This window comes from Rousettus aegyptiacus, unplaced genomic scaffold, assembly GCF_014176215.1.
Source record: "Rousettus aegyptiacus isolate mRouAeg1 unplaced genomic scaffold, mRouAeg1.p scaffold_m13_p_2, whole genome shotgun sequence".
Lineage (NCBI taxonomy): Eukaryota > Metazoa > Chordata > Mammalia > Chiroptera > Pteropodidae > Rousettus > Rousettus aegyptiacus.
Genome location: NW_023416295.1, coordinates 108,093,496 through 108,120,240, shown reverse-complemented (window position 1 = coordinate 108,120,240; position 26,745 = coordinate 108,093,496). Strand labels below are relative to the sequence as shown.

Sequence of the window (26,745 nt, the reverse complement as noted above, 5' to 3'; positions counted from 1 at the left end):
ACAGTTTGAAAACACTAGGTTAAGACAGTTTATCTCTAGGTAAGGGGAGTAGCATGTTAGTCACCAATACCACTGAGAAAGTTAATACATTAAGTGATGATTAACTAATCTAGTGGTTTAGTAGAGCATTGTGATTTTATTTGCAAAAATAGAACTAAATGTAAAATCATATTTTGTGGACATTAAGGAGAATTTATTACATTCACATATGCTGTATTATATATTATATATTATATGTATATTCATTTAATTTTGTCATAAAATGAGTTTCCCATTTGTACATATTTGAGTCCCATAAATGGACACTTCTAATACATACAAACACGACAATTAATCTTTTCTTATAGTAGCATTTAATCTTAGTTTTTGTCAATCAGTGGACATTCAGGTAACTCTACTCTAAAACTTAATTTTTGGTAATGGGTACTTTACCAAGCATATAGCACAAAGTGGGTTTGGTATGATCCAGGATTCAGGTACCTCTGAAGAGAAGAATCTAACAAAAGTATATCCATAATAATGTAGAAGTGAGATCTCACATATAAGGAAATTAATTTAAATTAAATGTTAGATGGTCTATACAAAAACAGCATTTGCATGTGTGTGTAGGAGTAAAAATGTATTTGACTAAATTAAAATTCGATGAAAAAAAAAGTCTTGTAATTAAAATATCCTTCAGCTTCTTATTTCTTGCCTTTTTACCTTTGAACTGTTCAGGTCACATACAATCTAAATCTTACACTTAAAATTTGATAATGTACAATTTCAGCAAAAACAAGATTGAACATTTAATGAGATGAAACAAATTCAGTATTATTCATGCTAAACTATCTTAAATGTTTTTGCATATGTTAACTCTTGTGCTAGAATAATTTAAGAAAGTAAGCACTAAAATCTCAAGTCCTTGATGGAGAATCATTTCAGAAATGCATTTATGCCATTCTAGAATGAGAATCAGTTTTGAAAATTTAATCATTTTCACAAAATGCATTTTTTGAGAAATGATCTGTTACTTTTATAGCACCTAATTTCTGATAACAGTCTTTCAACCAAAGAAAACATATTGCCTTAAATAGATTAAATACACCAATAAGAAAAAAAATGATTTTTAATTCTCTCCCTTTGATAATACAAGCAGAGTCAACTTTAATAAATCTTTACCTTCATGCTTTAAAACCATCTTTCATCTTTTCCACCGAATACAAAAACAATAGCAACAAAAAGTGAGACACATTTCCTTTTATAAATGTCAAGATCAAATATATTTTCTGAATTAAAAATATAGGAGGTAGAGTTCATATTTACCAACATTTCTACTTTATCTCAAATCCTAGAGTTTTTACATGAATTGTTATAACATCAACAAAAAAGTGAATGATTAAAATCATTCCAGTGTGTTTTCAAAGAAAACCACCTGCCAAGAAAGGTGTCAGCAAGATCTTTACTGAAGGAGCCTGTGTCATGACTGAGCATATGGAATTTACTGACCCTTAAACTTTAAGAGACTGAGGTAGAATACCTAATGTCAAAAGCTGACTTAAAGAGACAGCTACAGGATATTGTAAAGAGCGTTTATATCTCAGTGTATGGAGAAGGGGGAAAAAAAGTAATAATTCTGTAGAACAGCCCCAGGGCACTTGCATTTTGAGTCACTGCCACAATAAGCAGATCTCCACTAGGAAGCGAATATATTCAGTAACAGCACAGACTTGTACTATTAGTAGATATCATTGTAAAGCAGGAGAGGTGACAGGATTAAAAATAGAAGTACGAAACGGAGAGAGAGAGAGAATAATTATCCCTACTGCTTATAGTTTGCAAAGGCAAGAGACTTTAATAAATAAGACATGCATTTATTCAGAGCCACCTTTATAAAGAATTTAGACTTTACTATATTAATTCTCTAGGTCTTTGTAGTTTTTTTTCCCAGAACGTTATAACTATGTAGCTAAAATAATTAAATGCCAATATGTTTATGTTCCTTCCCATAATGTAAAATATACAGAGAGAAAAGGTTAATTTTCCCTTTTCATATAAAGAACATGACTAAATTACAAAGTAAACCTTAGTACTGAAAGATACAATTTGAGGATAAAAATGAGGTAGAATCTGGTTTAGTTTAGACTTAACCATTTTCTAGAAGGATGAATGATTTTTTCTTAGGTAGTTGAAATACATTTAGTAGGTAACAGCTTTGAACTCACTATTATATTCATATTATTAATCATTTTGACTTTTTGATAACAGAAAATCTTCCATCTTAATGAGTTTCTACTTTACCTCAAATTCAAAAGCATATTAAACATGATACTTAAGCCTCCTGTATAATTGATTGCTGGCATATTGCACATAAAAAAAATAAAAAATAGAAATTATGTTAAGCTATGCATATGAAATACAAACATTTTTCTAATCCCAGAGGACACAGTTTGCAAAGTTCCATACAATGTCTTTTAATTCTATTCTTTCTGAGATATACAAGGGAAGTAACTCTGTAATGTTCACCATACTGTAGCCATAAACAACAATATCAGAAGACATATCTCATAAACCCTCAATTATGACATGTAGAAAAAATTTTAAATCCCTGTGAAAAATAAGTGTTCATTACTATTTTGCTTGCATTCAGAGAATCCTAATGCCATCTTATTTCCATATTTAAAGCACAGATTAAACTGACATGCACATTATGTATTTCTTACATCCTCTTTAATACCTTCATACTTTGCAGTTTCCCTTCCCTTAGATTTCTCTTCATTAAAAGTTTCACTATACATCAACTTCCTATGTAGTGAAGCCATTTAAAGCACACTTACTTGAAAAGTGTAAAACCGGGTCCCATTAGGAGGATGCACTTTAGGGGAGCCAGAAACGGTGTTCATATCCGAGAAAATCATTTCTGATCACAGAGACAGTATAATCCTCAAGGAGCTACAGATGCAGAGCAGAGAGCTTAGCGTACAGATAAATCCGTGCATGCATTGAGGGAGGCTGGAGAGTAAAATGAAATCTGCCCCATCCTTCATAGATACACAGTGATAGCATTTTGAATCTTTCTCCTACGTTGGAAATCTAAGCTGAAAGGTCATCAGCCATCAACCTTTTGTGCAGCTAGTTCTTTAGAACATACAATGTTTAAATTGTTTTTTTTTTTTTTAAAACACAGAAGGAAAAGAAGCAAGAACCAACAATAAATGGAGCTTATGCAGAATCTGGCAGTGCTGTGGACCTGCCCATCTGTTCTCAGTGATAATCACCTCCCTCCACCACAGTCTAGCAGAGTGATTATGCTAAATATCCTGGTTAACCAATAACATACAGTTTCATTTCAGGGAAGCGTGCACAGTGTAATTCAGAGGACCTCTTCTGACTAACCTGAAGCATGTTTCATACACTGTTTAAAGCTGTATTTAGTAACACGTTATTGTTCCATCACTCTTATTTCTGTAGATTTCCAAATATCTTTGTTACTTTCAGTATTTTCAGCAAGATTTTTAATTTTTGTACAAAGCTCTTTCTTTTAAAGTAGACTTCTTTCTAAATTTATAGATCAAAGCATATTATAGCTGGCTAGGATATTGAGGTCCCAGGCATACAAGTCAGTAAGATTATATAATACTATGAATGTTATCAAATAAAATGCACTAAATATTTCTACTTCTCTGAACTCTAAAAGAACATCATATGAGCATAGTCATTATTCTATTTCCCCCACCTTAACTTGAAAATGATTAAGTTTCACAGTTGATGTCTAAAAAAGTACACTTTAAAAAATCACAACTTTCTCTCATATGTAGAAAACAGTTAAGAAAATATCTTTTAGGTGCATAAAGATTTTTGACTCAAGATCCAAAAACATTAATTGCAAACATCTAGGCTGTGTTGCGAAGCACGTTCATTTTTCTATGTCTTTTAACACAAATTATTCAGTCTGTATAAAAGATCATATTCAGATGACTTTGCACTTTTTAGAGGTAAAAATAAATGTTCCATTTACACGTGGTTCAAAGTTGGAGACTTCAGGAGGAAAGAGATAAGAATGACCCAAAAGTGGTATATTTGTGAATGTATCTAAGATGACATAGTTATGCACAATCAAGAACCAGAAACCACCTGCTTTGAACCTGAAAACTACAAAAGGAAAATTATGGTGATGAGCTCTTAAAACTTAAATTATCATTTATTTGTACTTTCAATTCTCCAGTTACAATTCAAATTTATAAAATCAATGAAGAGGATGCAGAATAATGATTCTCAATTCCTTAGATGGGATTTCTACATTCTGGTAAATTATATGACTGGGTAAGTATAATTATTTACCTAGAAAACTGCTCTGTAAACCAGAAGATAATTTTAAAATAAATGTTTAATTTAGGGGCAATTTTAAATTTAAAGAAAAGTTACAAAGATAGTTTAGAGAATTTCCATATATCCTTCGCCCAGCTTCCCTAGTTGTTAACATCTTACATTACTGTGGTACATTTGTCCAACTTAAGAAACAAACATGGTACATTATTAACTGATCTCTTGACTTCACTTGTCTTTTTATTAATGCCCCCTTTGTGTTCTAGGTTCCAATCCAAGTCACCACATTTCCTTAGCTTCCATGTCTCCCCAATTTCCTCTGGTTTGTGACAGCTTCTCATATTTAAGTACTACCCAAGTATCCTATAGGATATTCTCTTTTGTTTAATATTCCTCATGAATAGTCTAGGGCTGTGGGTGAAGTATCCTTCTCATCACACCATATTGGGGGTACATGATATGCACATATCACTAGTGATATTAACCTTCATCACTTGGTTAAGGTAGTGTTTGCCAGGTTTCCCTACTGCAAAGTTAAGTATTCTTCTCTTTCCATATGCTATTTTTTGGAGTTAGTCACTAAGTCTAGTGCACAATCAAAGAGGTGATAGAGGGGGTTGAATCTAAGCTTTACTTCCCGGAGGAGGATAGTGTCTACATATATTAAATGAATTTTTTTCTATACAGAAAATTTGCCTCTTTTCTTCTGATTATTTTTTCAATCATTTATTTATATTAGTATGGACTCAGATAAATTTATTTTATACTTTGGGGTGATAATATAATACAATACAATTTATTTTGATGCTCAGCTCATCCTAGCTTTGGCCACTAGGACATTCTTCATGTAGGCCCTGTTTCCCTTTGACATGTCCCCATTTTTTTGTTTCTTGAGCACACAAATAATTATTTTTTTAAATGTGTTTTGTTCTCCTTTATAATCACCTATTTGCTAAAACTGTTAGTCTCCTTAATTATAATTCTAATTATCATAGCAAGTTAACTTGAAAAATCATCTTTTATTTTTTCATAATTATTTAAGCACCTATATAATTTTATAATCTTCTTTTCCATTCTGACTTCTTAGCCCACACAGAATTCATTACATTGATTCTCAAATTAAATAAAATAACTATATAAACATACCAGCTATGGCAATCAGTGATGTGTAAAACATTTTAGTTCTTCTCACTTGAATATACATGTTGGAATCATACTTCCTCCTGTGGTTAATCGGGCCACATAACTTGAGCTCTCCAAAGGGCTGTGAGTGGAAACAATGTCTCCAAAATGAACATGAAGCTTCTTGGGAACCCAGGTTTTAAAAGTAAAGATTTTTTTTTGCGAAAGAGATTATTATGATGCAAATATAACCTCCAAGTACTTTAATGCTAACCTGTAAGTTGGTTCTGGTGTAATTTAACCAGAAAATTCACTAGATTTCTCATTATTGTTATTTTAGAGGAGCCAATAAACCAAATACTTCTGGTATAAAAATTACATATTCCTGGCATAATCTCATATACTTGCTGAATTTGCATTAACCAGCAAACTATTAAGCTAGGAATTCTGGAGCTTTTTGGCCAATAAGAACATATCATTTTTTTTTTCATATTTCTTGTGTAGGGAGGGGAAGAAAGCAATGGGAACTAATGGTAAAAGAGGTGGGGGAAAAAAACAGTAATAGTATATAATTAATATAAGTGGCATTCTTTATTCCAATATTGCTAAAATTTGCCAAAATATACATTGTTCCAAAATTTTTTTTCTATGTAGGCTATTTATGATAATTACATTATTTCATTTTTTCTGAAGGCCTATTTGGAGACAACTCAACTTTCTCACCCTGCGTAATAGATATAGGGAAGGTGGTGTCTAGGTCTGAAAGTTGCTAAGGATATAGAATCCTGCCTTGTCCATTGCGGTTGTAGATAGCTGGTTCTCTTTCCAGGCCCTGGAGGCGTGATTATAAAAGATACAGTCTGTCTTCAAGACACTTCAAATTTGGTGAGTGAGACAGCAACTATTAAGAGGTAGGTAACTAGTTAGACAACTAAAATGAAGTTTAATAAATGTTAATGACTGACTTAACCTGAAGAAGACTGTGTTTGTCTGAAAAGGAACTAAATCAAGGGATATAGCAGAGTTATCCTAGTAAGAGGAGGAGGTTAAAGGCTTTCCAAAAAGAAGGGTCAATGTGCAAAAAGATATAAGATGGTACGGAATGTTTGGGGAAATATGGCTGAAAACATTTCGGGCATGAGAAGTAACTGAGCTACATGTGCTTTTTCACACATAAACATCTTCTTAAGTGAAATTTGTAGAGACTTAATCTGGTTAACACCCTATTCCTATGAAATCAAGTAAAATTCAAACATTCTTTTCTCAAAAAATATGAAATGTGGAGTCATAGTTTCATATTTTCCTTAGTATATTTTGATATCTTTTTTAGTTTTTCAAATAGCTTTCCAAGATTATTTTGGCTTGTCAAGAAACTTCATTTTTAGGTTAACTCCTTTTGATTTATACTATTTTAAGCATTAACTTGAAAATAGAAGTATAGAGTACAATATTACTATGTGAAATGAAATTTAATGTACTCATGGTAACAATAGTTTCCAGGCAATGTCTATCATATGAGGGTAAGTAATATGCCCACTCCAGTTAGTATATGTAGACCACCCCTCAAAAAATCTCTCAAGATGTATCTTTCACCAGGAGAAGTAAATTAGGAATATGAACTCTGGTGAAATTATTAGAGTCAAGATCATTAACATAAAAAAGAATATGAACTCTAGAAAGCTTAATACCCGGTATTTCAACCACTTGAATTTTTACAGAAGGAAGGTGAAAATGACAAAGAAAAAGGATAACTAAATTATACTTTCTTAAATATGAATATAATAAAGTCCTGAAGCCAGACAGTTATTTTTAATAGACTAAGAGGAGATTCCCAGAAGTCATCTAATGCATCCTCCTGCCTCTGGGAATAATTACCCTTTAGCCTTCTGATATATATGTCGACAGCTTGGTTTTATAAAATGTTAAAAAAATACTTTAGACCTTACCGTTTTATATCCCATCAGGAAGATTCAGCTCAAACATTTTTTTTATAACACTGTGACATAATTTTTTAATCAAATAACTGTAGATATATTCTGCTTCAGGACAAGCAATTCAATATAACTTTTCCTTTATTTATTTATGGATATTGGATAAAAAGCTAAAAAAATTTGATTGAGTGATAAGAATTTGGGTAAAGGAATGCACCAAAAAGGGCTTCTTAGTTTCTGTTAGTTTCTGAGAAATGCTCAGGGGGGAAATGTCATATTGCACAAAGAATAGGAGGTGGGGAGGGAGTGATGGATAGAGAAAGAGAAGAAAGAAAGAGAAAAAGAAGGAGGAGGAGCCAAAGGGAAGGGAAGAAGAGGAGAAAGAAAAGGGAGAGATATTACTACAATTTATACCATATTACACCGTAGCAATATAGGATAACAAAGAATTTTAGAGCCGAGTGTTCAGTTAGAAGTCATGCCAGATGGAGTGAAATTTGCAGCCCAGATGGGCAAAACATCCTAGTGAATCCATATGGATGGTATACGGAAGCCAGTTAAGTATATATTGCCAGCTAAATTATCTATCTAAGATTATCTATATATCTACCCATCTATTATTATCTATCTAAATATATATTCATATTTATGCATCTCTATCTATATCCATATCCTTATCCTATTATCACAAGTTCTACAAAATATAGCAAAGACGACTCTGTGAAGATTGTCAAAACCTGAAGTTTACTTTTACATCCTGTTTCTGTGTCTTCTACTTTCTGACAGTCACAGCTGAATCTACACGTTTGTAAGGTTTGTTCATTCTTTCATTCATTCACTGATTTATTCAACAAATCCTTACAGAGGAGCGATGATGTGACAGATACCTGTTACAGTTAGAATAGAAATGAAGGGCAGGTGAAACACTGAGTGGAAACACTTTGCATTTTGTAGTTAGTCAGTGAGAAGCCCCATCCAACAGGTGTAATCAATCCTAGCAGTGAGATCTTCTATCGAAGGACCCAAAAACACAAACAAAAGAACGAAAAAACTTTTAATGCCTTAGAGACTTTCTTCCACTTTTGAGTGATTTCTTTACCTAACAAATCATTGATTGAGGATGTCCCAAATAAATCAAAACAATATTTAGAATGCCTTGGGATCCCTTAAGATTTATACCCATGTAGACAAAAATATAATAAGCATATTGATAAATTAAAATTTACAAGCTTCCATTAATAACAGGAATTTTTTTAAAGTTTGGCTTCAATCCACATCTTGATAATAATGTGTTATATTTTTTTACATAATCTATATGTGTGTAGATTTAGGCATGCATGTAAATGTGTGTACATATGTATGTGCATGCATGTGTTTACACAAGTTTATACATATAAAAATACACATCATATGTACATATATACTGTCTTCAGAACTGAAATCAGAAAATTTTAAAATAGTATCTTATTTCCATATTCCTTATTATTTACTTTAGTTTCTCTTTGCTTAAAGCACATTTTCCACAAAAGTTTACATGTATTATGCTAGCCCATTACCACTTTTATGTAAATTGCTAATATTAAATTGTATTAAATTCAGGATTAAGTTTTTTTTTCTGTTTCAGTCTTTTAACAAAAAAATTAATTTATTATAACTCGATAATTTTACAACAACTCAATACTTTCATTATATTCCTTTAAGTTTTTGTCATGTTCTGAAATATATGACATCAGACCTGGTTTTATAGAAATTAAAGTTCTATGACAGACAGGATGCTATTTCCTCATCTACAACTCTGAATACCAGATGCCCACGTCATTTAAGTTTTTATAATAACGTGCAAGGATTGCTGAGCTCTGACATTTATAAAATAAAAACAGCTAGTTGAGAAAGATTTGGTCCATTCTATGGCATGAGAACTATATACAGGGTGTTATATGTTGAACTTAAACTTGGATATTCCCTGCATGCTCTATTGTACAATATGGATTTGATGTAAAGTTTCACTTTTCCTCAGAAATTGAGAAAATTCCTAGCCATTGGTGACTAAACATAATATTTTCACTCTGGATAAGTCTGTTATTTTCTAATTTATTCACTGTTAAGTTTCCATATACGTTCTCTGATACTTTGAACCAGCATTATTGTATTGGGATACACATTCTCAGTCACTCACACAGAATTTCAATTTTATTTTTTTAATCAGGAAGCATAATTTCTATCTAAAGTTTGAGATAAAATATGCTTCCTTAGTGTGCAAAAGTTATCCTTATATGGATCTTCTTGTCTACCACTAACAAGGACTGGCACAACTCATGGCATAGAGTAGACGTCCAGTAACTAAGTATTTAGGAATGCTTGAAACATCTTCCTCTGGCTGTTCTGCTTCTCTTTTTTCATGACTTGCTAATATTAATTATTTCATTGACTTGCTGACTAGTCCTGAGAATTTTAAAATGTTTATTCTTATTCTTAGATCTTTACAGTTAATATGTGGTATATTTAACATTTAAACTTTGGGCTGTGTATACTGCTTGGTACATAATAGGCAAGTTTTTTGATGAATAAATAAAAAAATGAACAAATCCAGATATTTTAACTACCAAACATATTGTTTTTATTAAATAATGCTGCCTGAGCAGTTTAGAAAATAAATTGAGAAGTAAATTGCAGACTTCCGTGCATTCAACCCACAAAAATGCACACACAAGTAACCTTGTCTTCATGCACACATTCACAAGAGCATCAAGAGAAATATCACATGAAAGGGGAAAAAAGGTACGTTCCCCACAAACAAAGCAGATGTTCTAATGCTGTTAATCTAGCTCATTTTATTTTAAATACTTTGTCTATATTGCTCCAGAATAGATTTAACTGATCGAATGAGAGGAAAATAATCATAATGGTAACCAAGTCTATAGGAGGGCTTCTAGGACAAAATTACCAGAGCTAGCTTGAAATAATAGAACAACTTAAAAAAAAAAACATTAATTTATATGGATGGACACACCATTCATAGTCTTATATTTAAGATTAGAAAGATTGAAAGATTATAGGAACAAGGGTAATATTAGGCAAAACTGTGGACAAGACTTAAGCAATCTTTAGACTTATTTCTTACTTTTCAAAATCTCTACTGCCACAGTTGCTATGGTAGCAAGTGCATTATTTTCTTCTTAGTTTTATTTTTTCAAAGAATGTTCTTTAGAAGACAAAGACATTCACTATTCCATTTTATTTTTTATTAAGAGCGAGAACAATGACTCAATAGTTACCATTTATTGAATGATATTATATGCCAGCCATAGTGCTGCCTTTTACAAAGCTCTCTAAAAAAGGCATCCTCAGTTATATATAAGGAAATTGAGTCTTAGAAAAATTAAAACTAGTCTAAGGAAACAAAGTGGAAATGTCACACCTTTTGAAATAGGTCTTTCTGATTACTAAGCTACATTATAAAATATGTACTTTTTATTTTACAGACATATTCAGATTGTTTCAATGTATCAGATATGGGCTGTGAAAGACAGAGGAAAATACAGAACAACCAGAAGGTTTTTAGTCTGAGCAGTTGCTCAACTTTTTGGCCAGAGTAGCAGAATGATGAAATTGCCACCAAATAAAATGGAGAAGGCTGTGAGAGAAGCAGGTTTAGGAAAAATTCAGTTGCTCAGTTTTGCACATATTGAGTTTGAAGTTTCTATTGGTCACCTAAATAAAAATGTCACGTTGGCAGTTGAATATACAAATCTGGAGACCTCGTTATCATACAGACTGAAAACCAAATAAATAAATAAATAAATAAACTAGTCACCAGGAAGTGAATATAAATCGAGAAGAGAAGAGACCCAAGTTCAGGTCCTAGTGCACTCTAGTAATAAGAGTCCTGGGAGACCAGCAAAAGAGAATGAATGGGAGCAATCAGTGAAGTACAGGAAAGACCAATAGAGAGATGTGTTCTGAAAGCCTAGTGATTAACATAAATCAGGTAGGTGAGAGTGATCATCTGTATCAAACACTACTGAGGGATCAAAGATAAGAACTGGGAACCGGGCACCAGATTTAGCAAAATAAAGTTTGGCTGCAGTGGACGTTTGGGAGAAAAACCTGATCGAAGTAAGTTTATAGTGAAATGGGAGGAGACATATTGGAAAGAGTATACCTATACAACACTCTTAAAGCACGTTGTTGTAAAGGGAACCAAAGAAATGGGACAATGGCTGGCAAGGAAAAGGGAGAGAAATAAGAACAGCTTGTGCTGAGGAAAAGGCTCTAGGAGAAGGTGAAAAATATGATGTATGATGAAATGGGATTCCATGCTGGTAGTCGTAGTGGTGGGAGTTTGTACAAATTCTCAGGAACTTAGGAAGCAAGGACTTCAGCTGAGAATCAGGTTGGGGGCAGAAGTTTTGAATGTTTCAGAAGTGAGCGAATGGTATGAAACAGTTATGTATGAAAGGAGCATATTAAAATGTATGTATATTAAAGAATAGCTTAGACATGCAAGCAAATCAGCTGACTTACCTCCTTAAATTAAAATCTTTGGCTATGGATACATAGGTTGCAAAAAACTACAAAGTTTTTACTGCATGGCAGCAAGCAGTTTAGAATGCATGTTGTTTGGAGACAGTTTCATAGGTTGATAACAAGAGAGAAAAGAAATAAGCCATTCTTTCAAACTCACTTATCAAGGAAGCTATTTCTTCCTAGGGGAGTACAAGTGAGGCCAGAAGTGTTATTCTAATGTGGTGGAGGGGGATGTATTCTCTTCTTTCCACTATAATTTTTCTTGGATAGTATGAAAATAAGTATCATTTGACCAAGTTTTTTTTTTTTTTTTTCCCCCAGTCAATCAGCCAATTCTTATTTCCATTGCCTCCGTACCTAACCAAGAATCCATGGTCTGTTAGTTCTTCCATTCTCTTGCCTATACCCTCAGCCTACTTTCTTGAAATACTTCGACTCATTCAAAAAATTGGATCCAATTGCCCAGCTTCTCTGCTACAACCTGAATCGTCATGTGCCACTGGAGCACATAAAACAACAAATTCACTGGCCAGCTCACCATCCTCAACCCAACAGTGCCCTCTCTTCTGTCTGGCCCCTCATCGTCTCCCACGTTCCTTTCACGGCAGCTTAATAAATCTCTCTCCAGTCTGTTTACAGCCTCTCTCGACTGCTTGCTCACTCACTTTCCACAGAGTAACGGGTCAGTTTTAAACTACAATCTTTTTTCTTACAAACTTACATGTATTTGCCCCTATTCCTATCTTTTTCCTCTCACTTCAAAGTCTGAGACTGATAGTTCCATTTCAATTTTGTAACAAGGAGAAAGAGATGCTTCCTGGCAATTTTAAGTCTACATTGGGGATCTTTTTATGCATCATTAGCCGTGGCTTGCAAACTCTTTTCTGGGACAGTCTCTTTTATTGGTTTTCCTTTGATATCTCTTTAAATCATTCACATATTTATTCTCCAAACTTAGATTGCAATACAATATCTCCTAATATTATTTAAAATCCCAGATGATTAGAGATACAGAAGACCCTAGACATTATCTGGCACAATAGAACCTTCTGCACATTAGAATTCTCAAGGGTGCTTTAAAAAAATCCAATGTTTAGGTCTCACTTATAATGATTTTGGTTTAATTAGTTTAAGGATGCCAAATTGGTTCTTTTCTAAATCTCCCAGGTGTTTTTTCAATGTGCAAACAGATTATAGGATCACTGATGTAGTGCAATTCTTTTATTTTATAGTCAAACTGAACATGAGAGATTAAAATGTCCTGCTGTTCTTGGTCATACCATGAATCATTCTGAGCTAACTAGGGCAGAGCTTCCTTCCTAGCCAGCGTATTGCAAATAGGTTATAGGTGTGCTAAAATACTGGTCTCTCAGCTTCAGAGTGACTCATTCAATCCTGAGACTCCAAGAGCTTCTGAGGTACTCAATTTTAGGCTTGAGCATCCTCCTCTGTCTGCATTGGTGTGATGTCGAAGTATCATAATTTTCTCTTTGTGCCATAATGTGAACGGAATTGAGAAACACTGATCTTGTGTACCATTATTCTCAAAAATCACGGGCTAATATTTACACTTTGAGAAGTCTATCTTCTCACCTTTTCTCCATTAAATTCCACTTTTTATGTGTTTTGTGTTATTGGTATATTTTTCAGTCCTATAGCTAAATAAAGAATGAAAAGTTTAAACACCATTTAGGGAATGACCTTGGCAAAACTTCATTTTGAACATATTGACAGTGAATTATTAAAAATGTCCTGGGTCACGACCTCTTATCTGTAAATGTAGACACCTAAACAACAATGGTCAAGTCACAGTTTTGCAGCTTATTGATGAGGAGGCCATGAAGATACAGTATTACAAGTTTCTTATGTCATGATAAAGTATGGGCACACACTAGTTTCTTTGATCTTCTGCCTTATATTTGACATTCACCACACAGAAATAAATGAAAGAAACATAAATATTAACATTTCATAACAAAAGAAGAAATTCTTATTATAAATGCTTTGTTTTAATATCAAAAGGGCACGTAATCAATAACATGATTACAATCTGTTAGCATTATATACACTGGCACCACCATTCATGAACAATAAATATTAATTTGATTCAGCTGATTAGATGAAAGAAATTGAATATTTCTTTGAATTCTGATTGTATTATTATTAAATCATCAACCTAGTACATGGTCTCTAGCATCAAAGAGATCCAAGTTCATATCTACATGCTTCTACTTTCTTGATGAACAAAGCTTTGACTTAGCTTCCCTAAGCCTCAGTTTTCTTCTCTGAGAAGTGGGGATTAAAATAGGTTTTAACTCTTGGGATGTTGTGAAATTTAAGTCAGATAATGTAGGTAAAGCATGTACTGTCATTGTCACCCTCTCAGTCACTCAGAATCAAACTTACTCTCTAAATTTCTTTTTCTTTTCACCAATGGATTGTGTTGAATTATCTGTTGCCCAGCATTTTCTTTTTACTCATACTCAAGATCCAGCTCCAGTGCCCCCTCTTCTATGAAGTCTCACTAATACAGAATCTTTTTATTCCCATACAACTAGTCCGTACTTCATTTATAGACCATATTAAGGTCTATATTTGCTGTGCTTGTCCATTCAACTGGGAGCTCCTGGAGAAGGTAGATTGTGTCCTCCCCACTGCAGCCTATAAGATGTATAAATATGTGAATCAGACCATTTCATTCTCTTACTCTCAACCGTCCAATAACTTTCCATCACACTTCAGAAAAAAATTCGAAGTCCTTTCCATAGCCTATAAAGCTATATAGTATTTGATTTTGGCACTCTCTGTCCTCACTTCATGCCCCTACACACTGTCCGCTGGCCACACAATCTCTTTGCAGTTCCCAGAATGTAATGCCAATTAATACAGTGAAGCTCTATCGAGCACCAGCTATGAGCCACATTCTACTCTAAGCATTTGGGATACGTTGGTGAACACAGTAGACAAACACCCTTCCTTGTAGAGCTTCACTGTAGTGGGAAGAAGTGCAGAAACCATCAACATTATAATGAATAAATTACATTGTATGTTAGAAGGGGATAAGCGCAATAGAAAGAAGTGGAGCAGGGGAAGGGGACAGGAATTAGAGCAAGGGGAGAAAGGATTGGTGAGTTTTGAGTTCAAATCCCATATTAAGTCTACTACGACCTTGGTATTTGCAATTGCTCTAAAATTTCCAAGAGTATAAAATGTATGCCCCTATTCCCATACTGCAACTCTCTATGTCTATAATCAGCTTTATTTTCATTTTCTTCATTTAATTTCATCTTCTTCTTTGAATATATATATATAATGAGAGAGAGAGAGAGAGAGTTCATTTTGTAAAAGAACAGTTTATTTTTCTGTTTTATTAACTGTCATATCCCAGTAGTTAGGATGATGTTTGGCATAAAGTTATTAATTAATATTTATTGAATAAATATATGAAGGTGATACTTTTACTTCAGCTAATAGCTACTAAATGTAAAAAGTAGGGTAAAAAATAAACCCTGAAATTTAATCAATAATATATTATTCCTCAGTAATTGGCAAGAATGTTAATATTTAAAAATTCTGCTTTTGATGCCCATGACACTTCTACAGATAACAATGACCTGCCAACTTGTATAATGAGACCACTTATTCATTAATTCACCAATTACTAATTAATTAAGTGCCTATAATGTTCTAAGCTTTTACTAAGCATTGGGGATACAACAATTCAAAACATGGACATAATCATTTTTAAAAGGGCATCTTTAATTATTAAAAACCTTGTATAAATATTATTATAAAATTAAAAGATAAGTATTATTTGTGAAGATCATTAAATTGCTTTTTCTAGTTAAATCATCATTCAGTAATGGCCAAAAAATCTTGTTTTTTTGTATGTGTATATGTCTTACATGCTACTTGCTATATTGCCCTCTTTGGACTTAGAATGAAGCAAAATGTCTCTCCATGGTAAAGGACTTGGAGCATCTGAATTGGTTAATACTTTTTATATTCTTAGGAGCTTTGGTCTCAATGACAATGATACTTAAGGGGTTAGTGAAATGGATATGTAAAACATAGTTAATTATGCATGCTAGATACTTAGCTTTCTAGTCTCAAGTGGTCACAGAAGTCAACAATAGCAGTCCACTCAAATGCCACAGAATGTAATCATTAGTTTTTTTTTCTTGCCCTCTAAATTTATACCTGGATATGGCGTGATTTAAAAAATATATATACTCCTTGAAAAGTGAATGGGACTAGTGAATATCGTGACCTAATATGAATTTACTGCAAGATTCCTTGGGGAATAGCAAAAAAATACATTTTTCCATAACAGAAATTTTAGTAAGATCTTCATTATTTTTGCAACTTAAATGTTAAAATGTTTTTCTGGTAACTTGAGAGTTTTTCTCAGAGTGATAAAAGGTAAAACATTATAAAATCCATGTTTTAGTTCCTTAGCTGTTGAAGTTTACAATACAAAATATAATTTCCCTTATGGCCACTAACAAAACAAAGCTAACCATTAAAAAAAATAAACTGCCTACTAATAAAGATAAATTGATTAGATAAATGGAAAAATAAAGACGTTTTTATTGAAAGATGATAAAACAGAACATATCCAAAGTAATATCATACAACTAAATCTAGAATGTATATCTCAAAGAAAAAAGTTTATTCATGATATTTCCTAACAAATTCCATATAAGCCTATCATCCCCTTGGTATTTGCAATTGCTGTAAAATTTGCTAGAGAATAAAATGTGTGCCAAAGGTTCATATAGCTCAATTTTGTCCTCTGGATTCAAAATAGATACAGAAATGATCAAAATGACCTGACTACTTTTCTTTCATAATCTATAAGTATTAATTTACCAATTTTTGTACTTTGCTAATGAGGCTATAACTAAAACCTAGAACTCTAAAGTTATAAACAAATATCCAAAGCTTCAGATGAGAGACCATGATAAAGACATAATCTGAGGTATAGAATGACCAATAAACTTTAAGAACTGTTATGTCTATTATTAATTTAAACTTTTCTGTTTGATGATGCAATATCCTTTGCTATCTTAAAATCATCCATGAAAATTTGCATTAATGACACTTGGAAAGTTAGGTGCTGGAGATGTTTCTCCATGGATTAAAGAAATTCAGGAAGGGAATGGAATCTGGTAGAAGTGGGGCTGGGAGTATCTAAGGTCATTGAAATTGACCCTGCAGCATGAATTAGAAGTAAGAGGTTTCAGGCAAATGGCAGGCAATTTTAAAATCCCTCTTGACATCTTCAGAAATGTTAAAGGCACTGAGATACCCACAGCAAAGTAGATATATTATTTAAATATTAAGAGAAAGAATTTAAGGAAGGGTCATTTATTCATTTAACAAATATTTTTTGAGCTCCTAAAGCTGTTTGAACTACTAAAGATTCTATTGTGAACAAAATGGAAACAAATACATAACTTTACTTATGGAGCTTATCTTTCAGTGGAATAAATAAAGAATTTATACAGCATGTTGGAATGTTATAAGTACTATGAAGGGGAAAAAGAAAAGTAGGGAGAAGTAGGGAACTAAAAAATTTTAAGGTAGTTAAAGAAGGTCTCAGTGAAAAAGTAATATTTGAAAAGAAACAGACTTGAGGTGAGGACGTGAGCCATAATAATAAAGTAAGAGAGTGCCAGACAAAGTGAAGAAGAAATACAAAAGTGCTATGATAGCATGCTTTGAGTATGACTGAAGACCGAGGAGGGTGGAGTATCTAAGCTGGGAATATGAATAAAGAGATAATAGATGATGAAATCTGAGAGAGAATGAGAGGCCAGATTACATGGAAGTTATAGGGCACTAATTATGCATTGACTTTTAGTCTGAGAAAAATGGGAAAGCAGGGTAGGGGAGGCTTTGGAAGACTTTGAGGGGAAGAGTGACATGATTAAATAATTGACTAACATTTTAAAAAGATCATTCTAGATTGAGATTGGCCTCTAGATTGCAAATACAGCATGAGGAAGGGTGATTAGAGGGGAAGAGAAACAAACTAGCTAGGAGGCTATGCCAGGGAAAGCTAATGGTGGCTCAGACCAAGGTGGTAGTGCTAAAGGTGATGAGACATAGCTGGACTCTATATTTTGAAGGTAAATTTGGACTTAAGGGAAATAGGAAACAAGCATAACTCTAAGAATTTTACCTATACCATTGAAGGATGGAGCTGCTATAAACTGTGATAGGGAAGACTATGGTTAAATCAGGTTTGGAAGGACAAACCAGAGATCAGTTTTCAACATGTTGAGTTTTAAATATGTATTAGACATTCACACGGAGATGTCGAGTAGGCAGTCAGACATATGAGCTTGGATTTCAGTGTAGAGTTCTTACAAGAATTGTATGTTTGGAAGTCTTCAGTGTATAGAACTAAGGGAGTAAATATAGGGAGAGATGAGGAGAGGTCCACTGACTGAACCCTTCAGCACTCTTGTATTAAAGAGTTCAGTGACATGTGGAAGAATCAGCAAAAGAAGCTCAAAAGAGAGGCCAGTGAAGCAACCCATCCTGAATTTATAACTGAAGCAAGAGCCATCTGGAGGATGTGGCCTCTTTTTCCTAGCTAATAACTTAGACAACAAGCCAGGTGGACTGAAAAAAAAGGTGGCATTTTTCTGCCAATGATCACCAAAATCCACTGTGGTCACAAATTACCACGCGATTATTTTCCTATTCTGACTTTAATGGAGGACCAGGATGGGAACATAATGATAAATAACAAGTGCTTACAATTTGATACAGGGCTCAAAACCAATACCCAAAATAATCTGGGAGTTATAGGTGTCAGTGCTAAGGGGAACAAAATAGATTCTTCAAGTAAAATGTTGATATAATTCAATGTTGTTTTTTTGTAAACAGAAGAATACATTTTAAATAAAATTATATGTAGGAGTATAAGATATAAGACATATAGAGTGGTATTTCTTTGTCTGAGGCAGAGGTAACAGAGTCAGACACCTGCCTATTCAGGAGTCCCTACTAGAGCTATCCTTGAGGCATCCTGGCACAGTCCTAGAGCCCTAGCAAACACTTAAAGAACCCTGGCAGAAACTTAAAAAGAAAGTGGTATGGAAATTAAATTAACTGCCATTTGAAACAGTCAGAAAGGGTCTGGGAAAAATGAACCTGATAGGATAGAATATGCCTAAGGTTGTCAATGTTTTATTCCCCTCCCCCACCAGATCATGACATCTCAGTTGCAAAACCTCCAAAACGCAGATGACATTTCAGTGATAAACATGGCCATTTAGCAATAATGTTAAATAACTTATATTTAAAGAAAGAGAGAACATTTATAGTCTAGAAGACAAATTGATGTGAATAATCATACATGTATACAGGAAGGTTTATCTATTTCAGAAATACATTACCTCTAAGGTAAGGCGGTAAAAAGATGCATTTAAAAGTTTTTTTTAAAAAAAAAAAAAGAAAAGAAAAACAAGATAGTGAATATACTCTTCCACAATTACCTTGGAAAAGAAAGAAGTTGCAATGATGAGTAGGCGTAATAATGAACCTACGACTGCATCCAACAACAATCTATTTTAATCAAATGGGAGATTAGACTTTCAGCCAGCAGTAAATGGAAGTGTGAATAGGAAAGCAATCTTGTGAGGTCCCTCAAGAGGAATACTGTAGCTTATTTAGAGATGTGAGACTTTCAGGATGTATTCAAAACAGTGAAAATAGAGATGCTCAAAATGTATGGAACTAATTTAAAAGGGCAGATAAATATCATGAGACATACAAACTGGTATTTACAAATGTTCATTAAAATGATTAATTATCTCAGGCCATTATAATGATCAAAAATAATATATCACTACATTCCTCCATCTATTACATAGAAGTGAAACATTGTTACTTCCATCTAAGGCTGAGAGATGTATTACTAGTTTACAAATGTGAACAGTTAAATGATCTGCCAAAGATGTCAGAGTGACTTACATTTACCATATAAGACTCCTACTACAACCTGTTTTCTGACTACATATGCAATATATCCACATATGTAGCCTACAGGCATGTGGGTAGAGTTCCGAAAGCCAGACACTCAAAAGAAAATCAAATTTCCTGATGACCTAGATACATCTCTGAAACCCCAAATCTGATGGAAAGAAAGAAAGAAAAGGAAAGAAAGAAAAGAGAAAAAAAGAAAGAAAGAAAGAAAGAAAGAAAGAAAGAAAGAAAGAAAGAAAGAAAGAAAGAAAGACCGTGACATGAAATGAAACTAACTCATTTTCCCCTCCTACTAGAATTATGTAAATTCTGTCATGGCAAGGGATTTCGTTTTGCTCTCTGCTATAACTTCAGTGCTTAGAACAGTGCCTCACATATAATAGTCACTCAATGAATATTTGTTGAATCAATGAATACAAATTAACATACACAAGACAAAGTAGCAACTCCACTCCCTGGACTGGTCAGTAAAATGTCTTCTTTAAACAAGCTACTTTGAATAATAGAATTATACACTTGAATAGGTAGGAGGCCCTAAAATGTATATTCACTTCTTAAAAAAATATATTAGTTATTCCCAATTTTAGGTAATACACTGCTTTTGGTGAAAATAGAAACATGACAATATTTGGTACTCAAAACAAACTATGAGAGTTAACTGATTTTTGTAATTTTACCTAAGCCAATAATCACCAGAAGTAATTAGGGAAGGAGGAAAACCTTAAAACATGGTTAGGTGGCATTAGGTTTTTCCACTCAGATTAAAAGTGTGTCAAAGCAAGTTAAAATAAAACAGAACAAAAGTATACAAGCAAAAAGAACCACCCGGTAGTTAAAATCCAGTTTGCAGGTGACCCAGAAGAAAAATAAATATTCAACTTTGAATTCTTAAAATATTCTGTGAGCATGCATGTACAGATGTGTAAGATAGGAGAGAGAAAAAAATATTGTTTTCTAAATAACTGAATTTATTATAGTTACAATTAATCCTTGTGTGATTACTGTGTTGTAGTTAACATTTATAAAAATATAAATGTTCATATAATAATGACATCTTTGTGCTCAAACCCCTAGCCATATACTCCCAGATCATTTTGTTTATAGTTTCATTAGAAAGACTATAACTCCATTTCTTACATTAGAATTATTTGTATAATCACTGTCGATTAACTATCAGTTCTCTTAAAGAGCATGAATAATGGATTATTAACTTTTAGCACTAATATACCGATATTTGAAGCATAAAATATGGCAGACAAATCTATATTTTTGTTTCTTCATCTATAAATCGAGACTGTAAGCTTCATAACAGTAAAGACCCATACCTATAAATATCTCTTCTATGCCTAAAAGAAGTAAAACGATATTTATTGAATGGTTAATTATAAAGATTCATAATTTTTGCCTTGTTGTGAGAAATGATAGATATTAGGACATACAGCATGTGATATAGTGATACATTAGTTAAAAGAACTTAAAGATACTTGAGCAGTTAGGTTCCAAGTTACATAAATTAGAACACCAGAAAAAAAATTTAATGGAAATTATTATGTGTTAGCTAAAGATATCATGTTTTGAGTTTGGAGTCTATTTTGAATGGAGAAGTGTTAACCACATCACTTTCCACCTAAGATGTGATGAAGATAAGACTGTGATATTGGGGTTAAAAAAGGCAAATTTTACTAAGTACTCTTTTATCTCCTGTAAACAAGGCAGCTACAATTTGGGCACTATTCAAAATAGCTGCAGTAAACACACACACACACACACACACACACACACACACACACACCTCAAAAAAACAATTTTCAGAAAACCAATTTTCTTTTATCAGAACATATAGTTTTATACTGAATCATCTGTCATTTTATTTTGTACTAATTAGTTATTGCAAATAATCTTTCTTGCCCTTGCCAAGGGAAAAGATTTCATATGAAAAAGTGAATAAGAAGAAACAGGTACAATGGAAAAGATAGGTGGGTTGGAAAGTGAATCTTCACAGCTAGAAGCACTTAATGCCCAAACAAACTCTTTTTAGAGTAGTTGACACCAACTTGCAAATCCAGGAAAATGTAGAGTAGATGAATGATTGTTAATTTCTATATACCCCATTCCTTAATTATTAACATTAGGTTCAGGGTGAAGTTGATCTTACAACCTGTACATTGCTTTAGTACTTGTCCCAGGACACAATTTTACATATAACACCTACTCGAGATAAGGATGATAAGAGTAGCCTCTCCAAATCCTACCACAGACAGCGACCAGAATTAAGACAATGACATACTCCTTTACCCGTTTTGGTCTGTCTCAGAATTTTGATAGAAGTACCTATTTTAAGTTATAGGTCACATACATTTAAAATTGTTTCCATATATTAAACATGATAACAATTTGTAAAAGTGAAGAAGCTTAGGAGATCTTGTAATTTATTATGTTATGAAAATTTTTTTTCAGAATAATAGCCTGTTAAAATGCAAATAATTAGGTAAATTTCATGTAGAATGACATTAACTCAGTTTGTTAAAGCATAGAAATATTGATACTATAGCATTGCTCATATAAGTTAATCAGTTTTACTCTCTAAAGTGGTACTAGAATTTATCTCATGCTCAACACTGTATTGCAAAGAGTTGTTTGTCGTGAGCCATAGGGGAACTTGGCTCAAAAATATGGTCATGTCAATAAAAATTTATGATAGTATGGGACATGTCACTACTATTACTAAAGTAAAATAAATAAAAACTCTGATTTTATTTTTCTAAGAAAACACTATACATTATATATGTAATATATGTCTATATGGATATACTGTATAAATACACATAATTATGCCCTACATAAAGAGCAGGAAGCTTCTGGGATGTCAAAAATATATCTCTTAAGCTTATAAGAATTGTGTATAACCTATAGAGAGAATTGAATAAATGCTTAGTTGCTAAACCTGTGCACTTACACACATTAGGGTCATAGTTAGGGCCTATACCTTATCAATTTCAATTCCGATATATCAAGATTTTCTATAATATATCCAATTTGCATGGACATGTCCTAAGCACTTGGAAAGAGCCAAGAATGAGGAATTCAAAGCCTATATTTACATCCAGAAATTTGCCAAGAAAATCATGCTTGATTTCAGATATAGTGCTCAGATTTATTACTGAAATCTGAACTCCGTTTGGATGGCATTCCAAGAACGCAGGAAAACCCAGTGTGATAGGAAAGAGCTGAAGGTTATGTTATTAAAACCCCAGGCTGGTATCATCGATACAGTGGTGTCATGACATGTGATCTTCCTTGGTTCCTTGGCTGAGCTTACCAAAAATCTCTCAGTTTAAAAAGTAATAATAATAATAATAATAATAATAATAATAATAATAAATAGTAATAATAATAGTCTTAAAAAGAACCTGAATGAGCTTTAGAAATTTGGCTAAAGTTGACCAACATATCTGTAACATCTGAGAAGAAGCCTTCCCACATTTAGTGACGAGGTGAGACCCAGCTTATGCACAGACCACAAGAGCTGACAACACATGTGTAGAGAAAGGTTAAGGATAGAATGCAGTTGAGCGAGAGTCTCTGTGTAGAGAAGCGGCTTCTACTTCTCACTTATGCTCTAGTGTCTCTCAGATACAGAACCCAAATTTCTCCATGTCCATTCCTGGCAAATTATATCCCTCTTTCTTGCTTTTACTCTATTTTTCCTCATTTTACATCCTTCTCCCTCTGCTTCTCCTTTCTATTAGGCATTGAGAATATCCAGGAAATTTGTTTTCAACTGTTCTGGTAGTTGAGTGATTTCCATTGGAATCAAATGGTATAAGTTGAATCCTGGTTCTGCTATTTTGTGTACGTGTCCCTGGGCAAGGTACTTAAGTTTTAAACACATGGTTTCTAAGACTGTAAACTAGTTGTAATAACATGTACCTGGGAGAGTTCTTGAGAAGATTGTATTTGGACATCTTATTTGAAAATAACTAGCATGATAGGTAGTTTAATATCTGTTAATTTCTTTTATACATTATTTATGTTTTTCCCTGGCATTTTTCTAAGCATTACTGCTATTTCCTGATTTTTCTCTTCTCTTCCATTTTTACTCCCCATAATTATTTTATGTACTATTGTGATATGAAGAAAAATGCATAAGTCACAGAAAGATAATTCTTAATAGCCATTGTTATTAGATTTTATTTTAAAACCCAACCACAAAGCCATACATAGTTCATAGAACTCTAGAGCAGAATATGTAAAGTTAGTTTTCGTTACTCCTTTTCTAAGTAAGTACCATCTCTACCTGTTATCATTTATAGCAAGTTTGTAAATGTAGTTTATACATCCTGCCTAATTACAGAAACATGAAAGCTAGAGGAGAGAACGCATCCTAGGTCAAAAAGGACTTGAAAGCTACCTAAGAGAAATTTTCTCCACGAGGTGAAATAGAAGCTATTTTTAAGCTTTTGCCTTTGAACATCCAAAAGATGTTTTCTAATAATGTAGCCTATTTTTAAATCATAATATCTCAAATTTAGGATTAATCATTTGATCTGAGGACCACTGAAAATATAATTCTATACATGTTTAATCAGTATTATATTTACAAATTATTAAATTTAAAAATGATATAATATTAAAAAATAAAGGCATGTAACTAAATAGACACAATGTTAGATATAAATAGGAATTGTCCCTTGAACTGTTTGAGCCATCCTGCAGTATATCTGGCATAATGGTCGGAGTACTGCAAACAGTAATGAAATTAATAAAACTAGAACTGTGTACTGAACATTATGTTCTTGGCAGGAATTAAAGTGATGCTATCATAAAGGATACCTGCTTCCAGAAATTTAATTGGATGACTCTATTGCATTATGTCCCTAAGAACAAAAGTATTTTAGATGATATGCACTATTCGGGGAATTGCTGGGGTGAGAGTTTGAAGTGAGCAGAGATTTTTGTAGTAATCAGTATCCCAACTTTATCCTCAAAACACTTTTTTCTCTTTTATCTGTTAAATGCAATCATTTTTATGCTACATCATATTGAGCCATAGGGATAGAGACAAAATTAAGAATCAATCTACTTTTATCTATCAAAAGAGATCTTAATCTATAAGGCATCCTTTTTCATTCAGTCCTTGTGATGTACTTGAAAACAAATATTTGACATTATCAGAGATTAGGCAAGGGTCATTAAGGTCCATGACAATCTTTAAAAATGAGAGTCATTTAGATCATTGAAACACTGTCACTCTCCTAGGATAGTATCAATGGTTCATTACAACTGTTTTTCCAAAATATCATTACTACAAGGACGTAATCTCATTTTGGTGTCACACATGGGATGTAACTATTGCATAGCTGTCAACATCACAATGTAAAGGAAAATTTAGAGCTTAATTTGTCTTAGTTAATTTTCCAGTTTAGAAGAAAATTAGACTATGTAGTTAAAGTATATCTCTTTAATATATTTTGACAATAATGTTAAATTCAAGATCAAAGATACCATCTAACATCCACATATTAAATGCTGATAGTTTTCCTTGGAATTTCAATTATTTTCATAGATTGCCCTCTTGTGGCCACATATGATGCAACTAATGACAAGAAAATTTTATTTTTTTCAATCTAGTAAATGCTTTAAGGATTTATTAATACCTTAAAATTCACTTTATAATATTTCAAGATGTAATCTCCATAAATATTCTTCAATGTGACTTTTAAGAAAAATCTTGATTTCTGAACATTCAGTATTGGTTGCAATATAATTAGTAAAGAAATATAATAAATAAGAAGTAAATGGAGGTTTGCTATGGTTATTTATTAGTTTTAAACTATGAATATTCACTGATTCATAAATATAATGGTTTAATTTTATAAAATAAAGTTCTAGAGCTACCTTTAACATAATTTTCAGGAGAAAGAGAAATTTTAGGATATAATACTAATATATATGATTAGTATTAAAAAATACTAGTGTTAGCATTAGAAAATGATTTATTTTGGGTTACCTAACATATTAAAATAAGAACTTATATTTTCAAAGACAGCTTAAGAAATAATTAAAATGCAATCGTACAATTATGCAATTAAACATTTACTATCCTGAGCTAACTACTTAAGGTTTCTATGCCTCAGTTTCCTCATTTGTAAAATGAGAAATTTGAACCAGATGATCTTGATTATTACTCATTTTAGATGTGTCCTATTAGCAAGAACTAACAAGCAATCAACAGCTCCATTCCTGTTGTTTCCTTTCTCTACTTGATTTCTAGAATGCAAGGCAAAATATGTTAAGTCTTCTATTTTTGAAGCTGCAGCCTCCTCGTCACATTTGCAAGCTTCAGATGCAGTCCTTTTTAGATCAAAGAGACACAATGACACATGATGTTTATAGTGTCCTGTTGTTTTCAGTGCAAGAATAGCAAGGAGTGGCCCAGAGCCAACAGAATGCAGGAAAAGGTCCACAGGTAGAGAAATGCTGAGCGGACTCCCCTGGGTAAAGTAGATTAGTTGACCTTTCTACCTCTTCCAGAAGGGATATATGCCAAGAAGAAAGGTAAAGCAAGCTCTGTAGTCACCATCACTATATGAAATGGACACAAATTATATCATGTAAGTTTTGTAAATGTTTATAGGTCTGAGGATGTGTATATGCGTATGTGTGTGTGTATATATATATATATATATATATACACACACACACACAAACACATATTTTTATTGATTTTCTAATGAATCGATTACTTTAATAAAATTTATATTGCATTTTATGAGCTTTGATAGTACGATTTAACTAAATAGCTACTTTAAATATGAGTCAAATAAAATATTATTAAATGAAAAGTCTTTAACATTAA

The 26,745-nt window shown here is 32.8% G+C and overlaps 1 protein-coding gene across 16 annotated transcripts in view; it reads right to left on the bottom strand.

Annotated features, from left to right (window-relative positions):
• The window catches only part of PPFIA2 (PTPRF interacting protein alpha 2), a 424,261-nt gene that overhangs the window by 284,265 nt on the left and 113,251 nt on the right, over window positions 1–26,745 (bottom strand). Inside the window, exon 1 of one of the 16 annotated variants that reach the window (XM_036237957.1) lies at window positions 2,817–6,870. The exons of 12 other annotated variants lie outside the window; for them this stretch is intronic. In XM_036237957.1, coding sequence (XP_036093850.1) covers window positions 2,817–2,897 — 81 coding nt within the window. In that variant the 5' untranslated portion in view covers window positions 2,898–6,870. Of the gene's footprint in view, window positions 1–2,816; window positions 6,871–26,745 lie in introns of those variants that run through there. 3 more of the 16 variants (XM_036237955.1, XM_036237960.1, XM_036237956.1) reach the window with 3 other exon arrangements.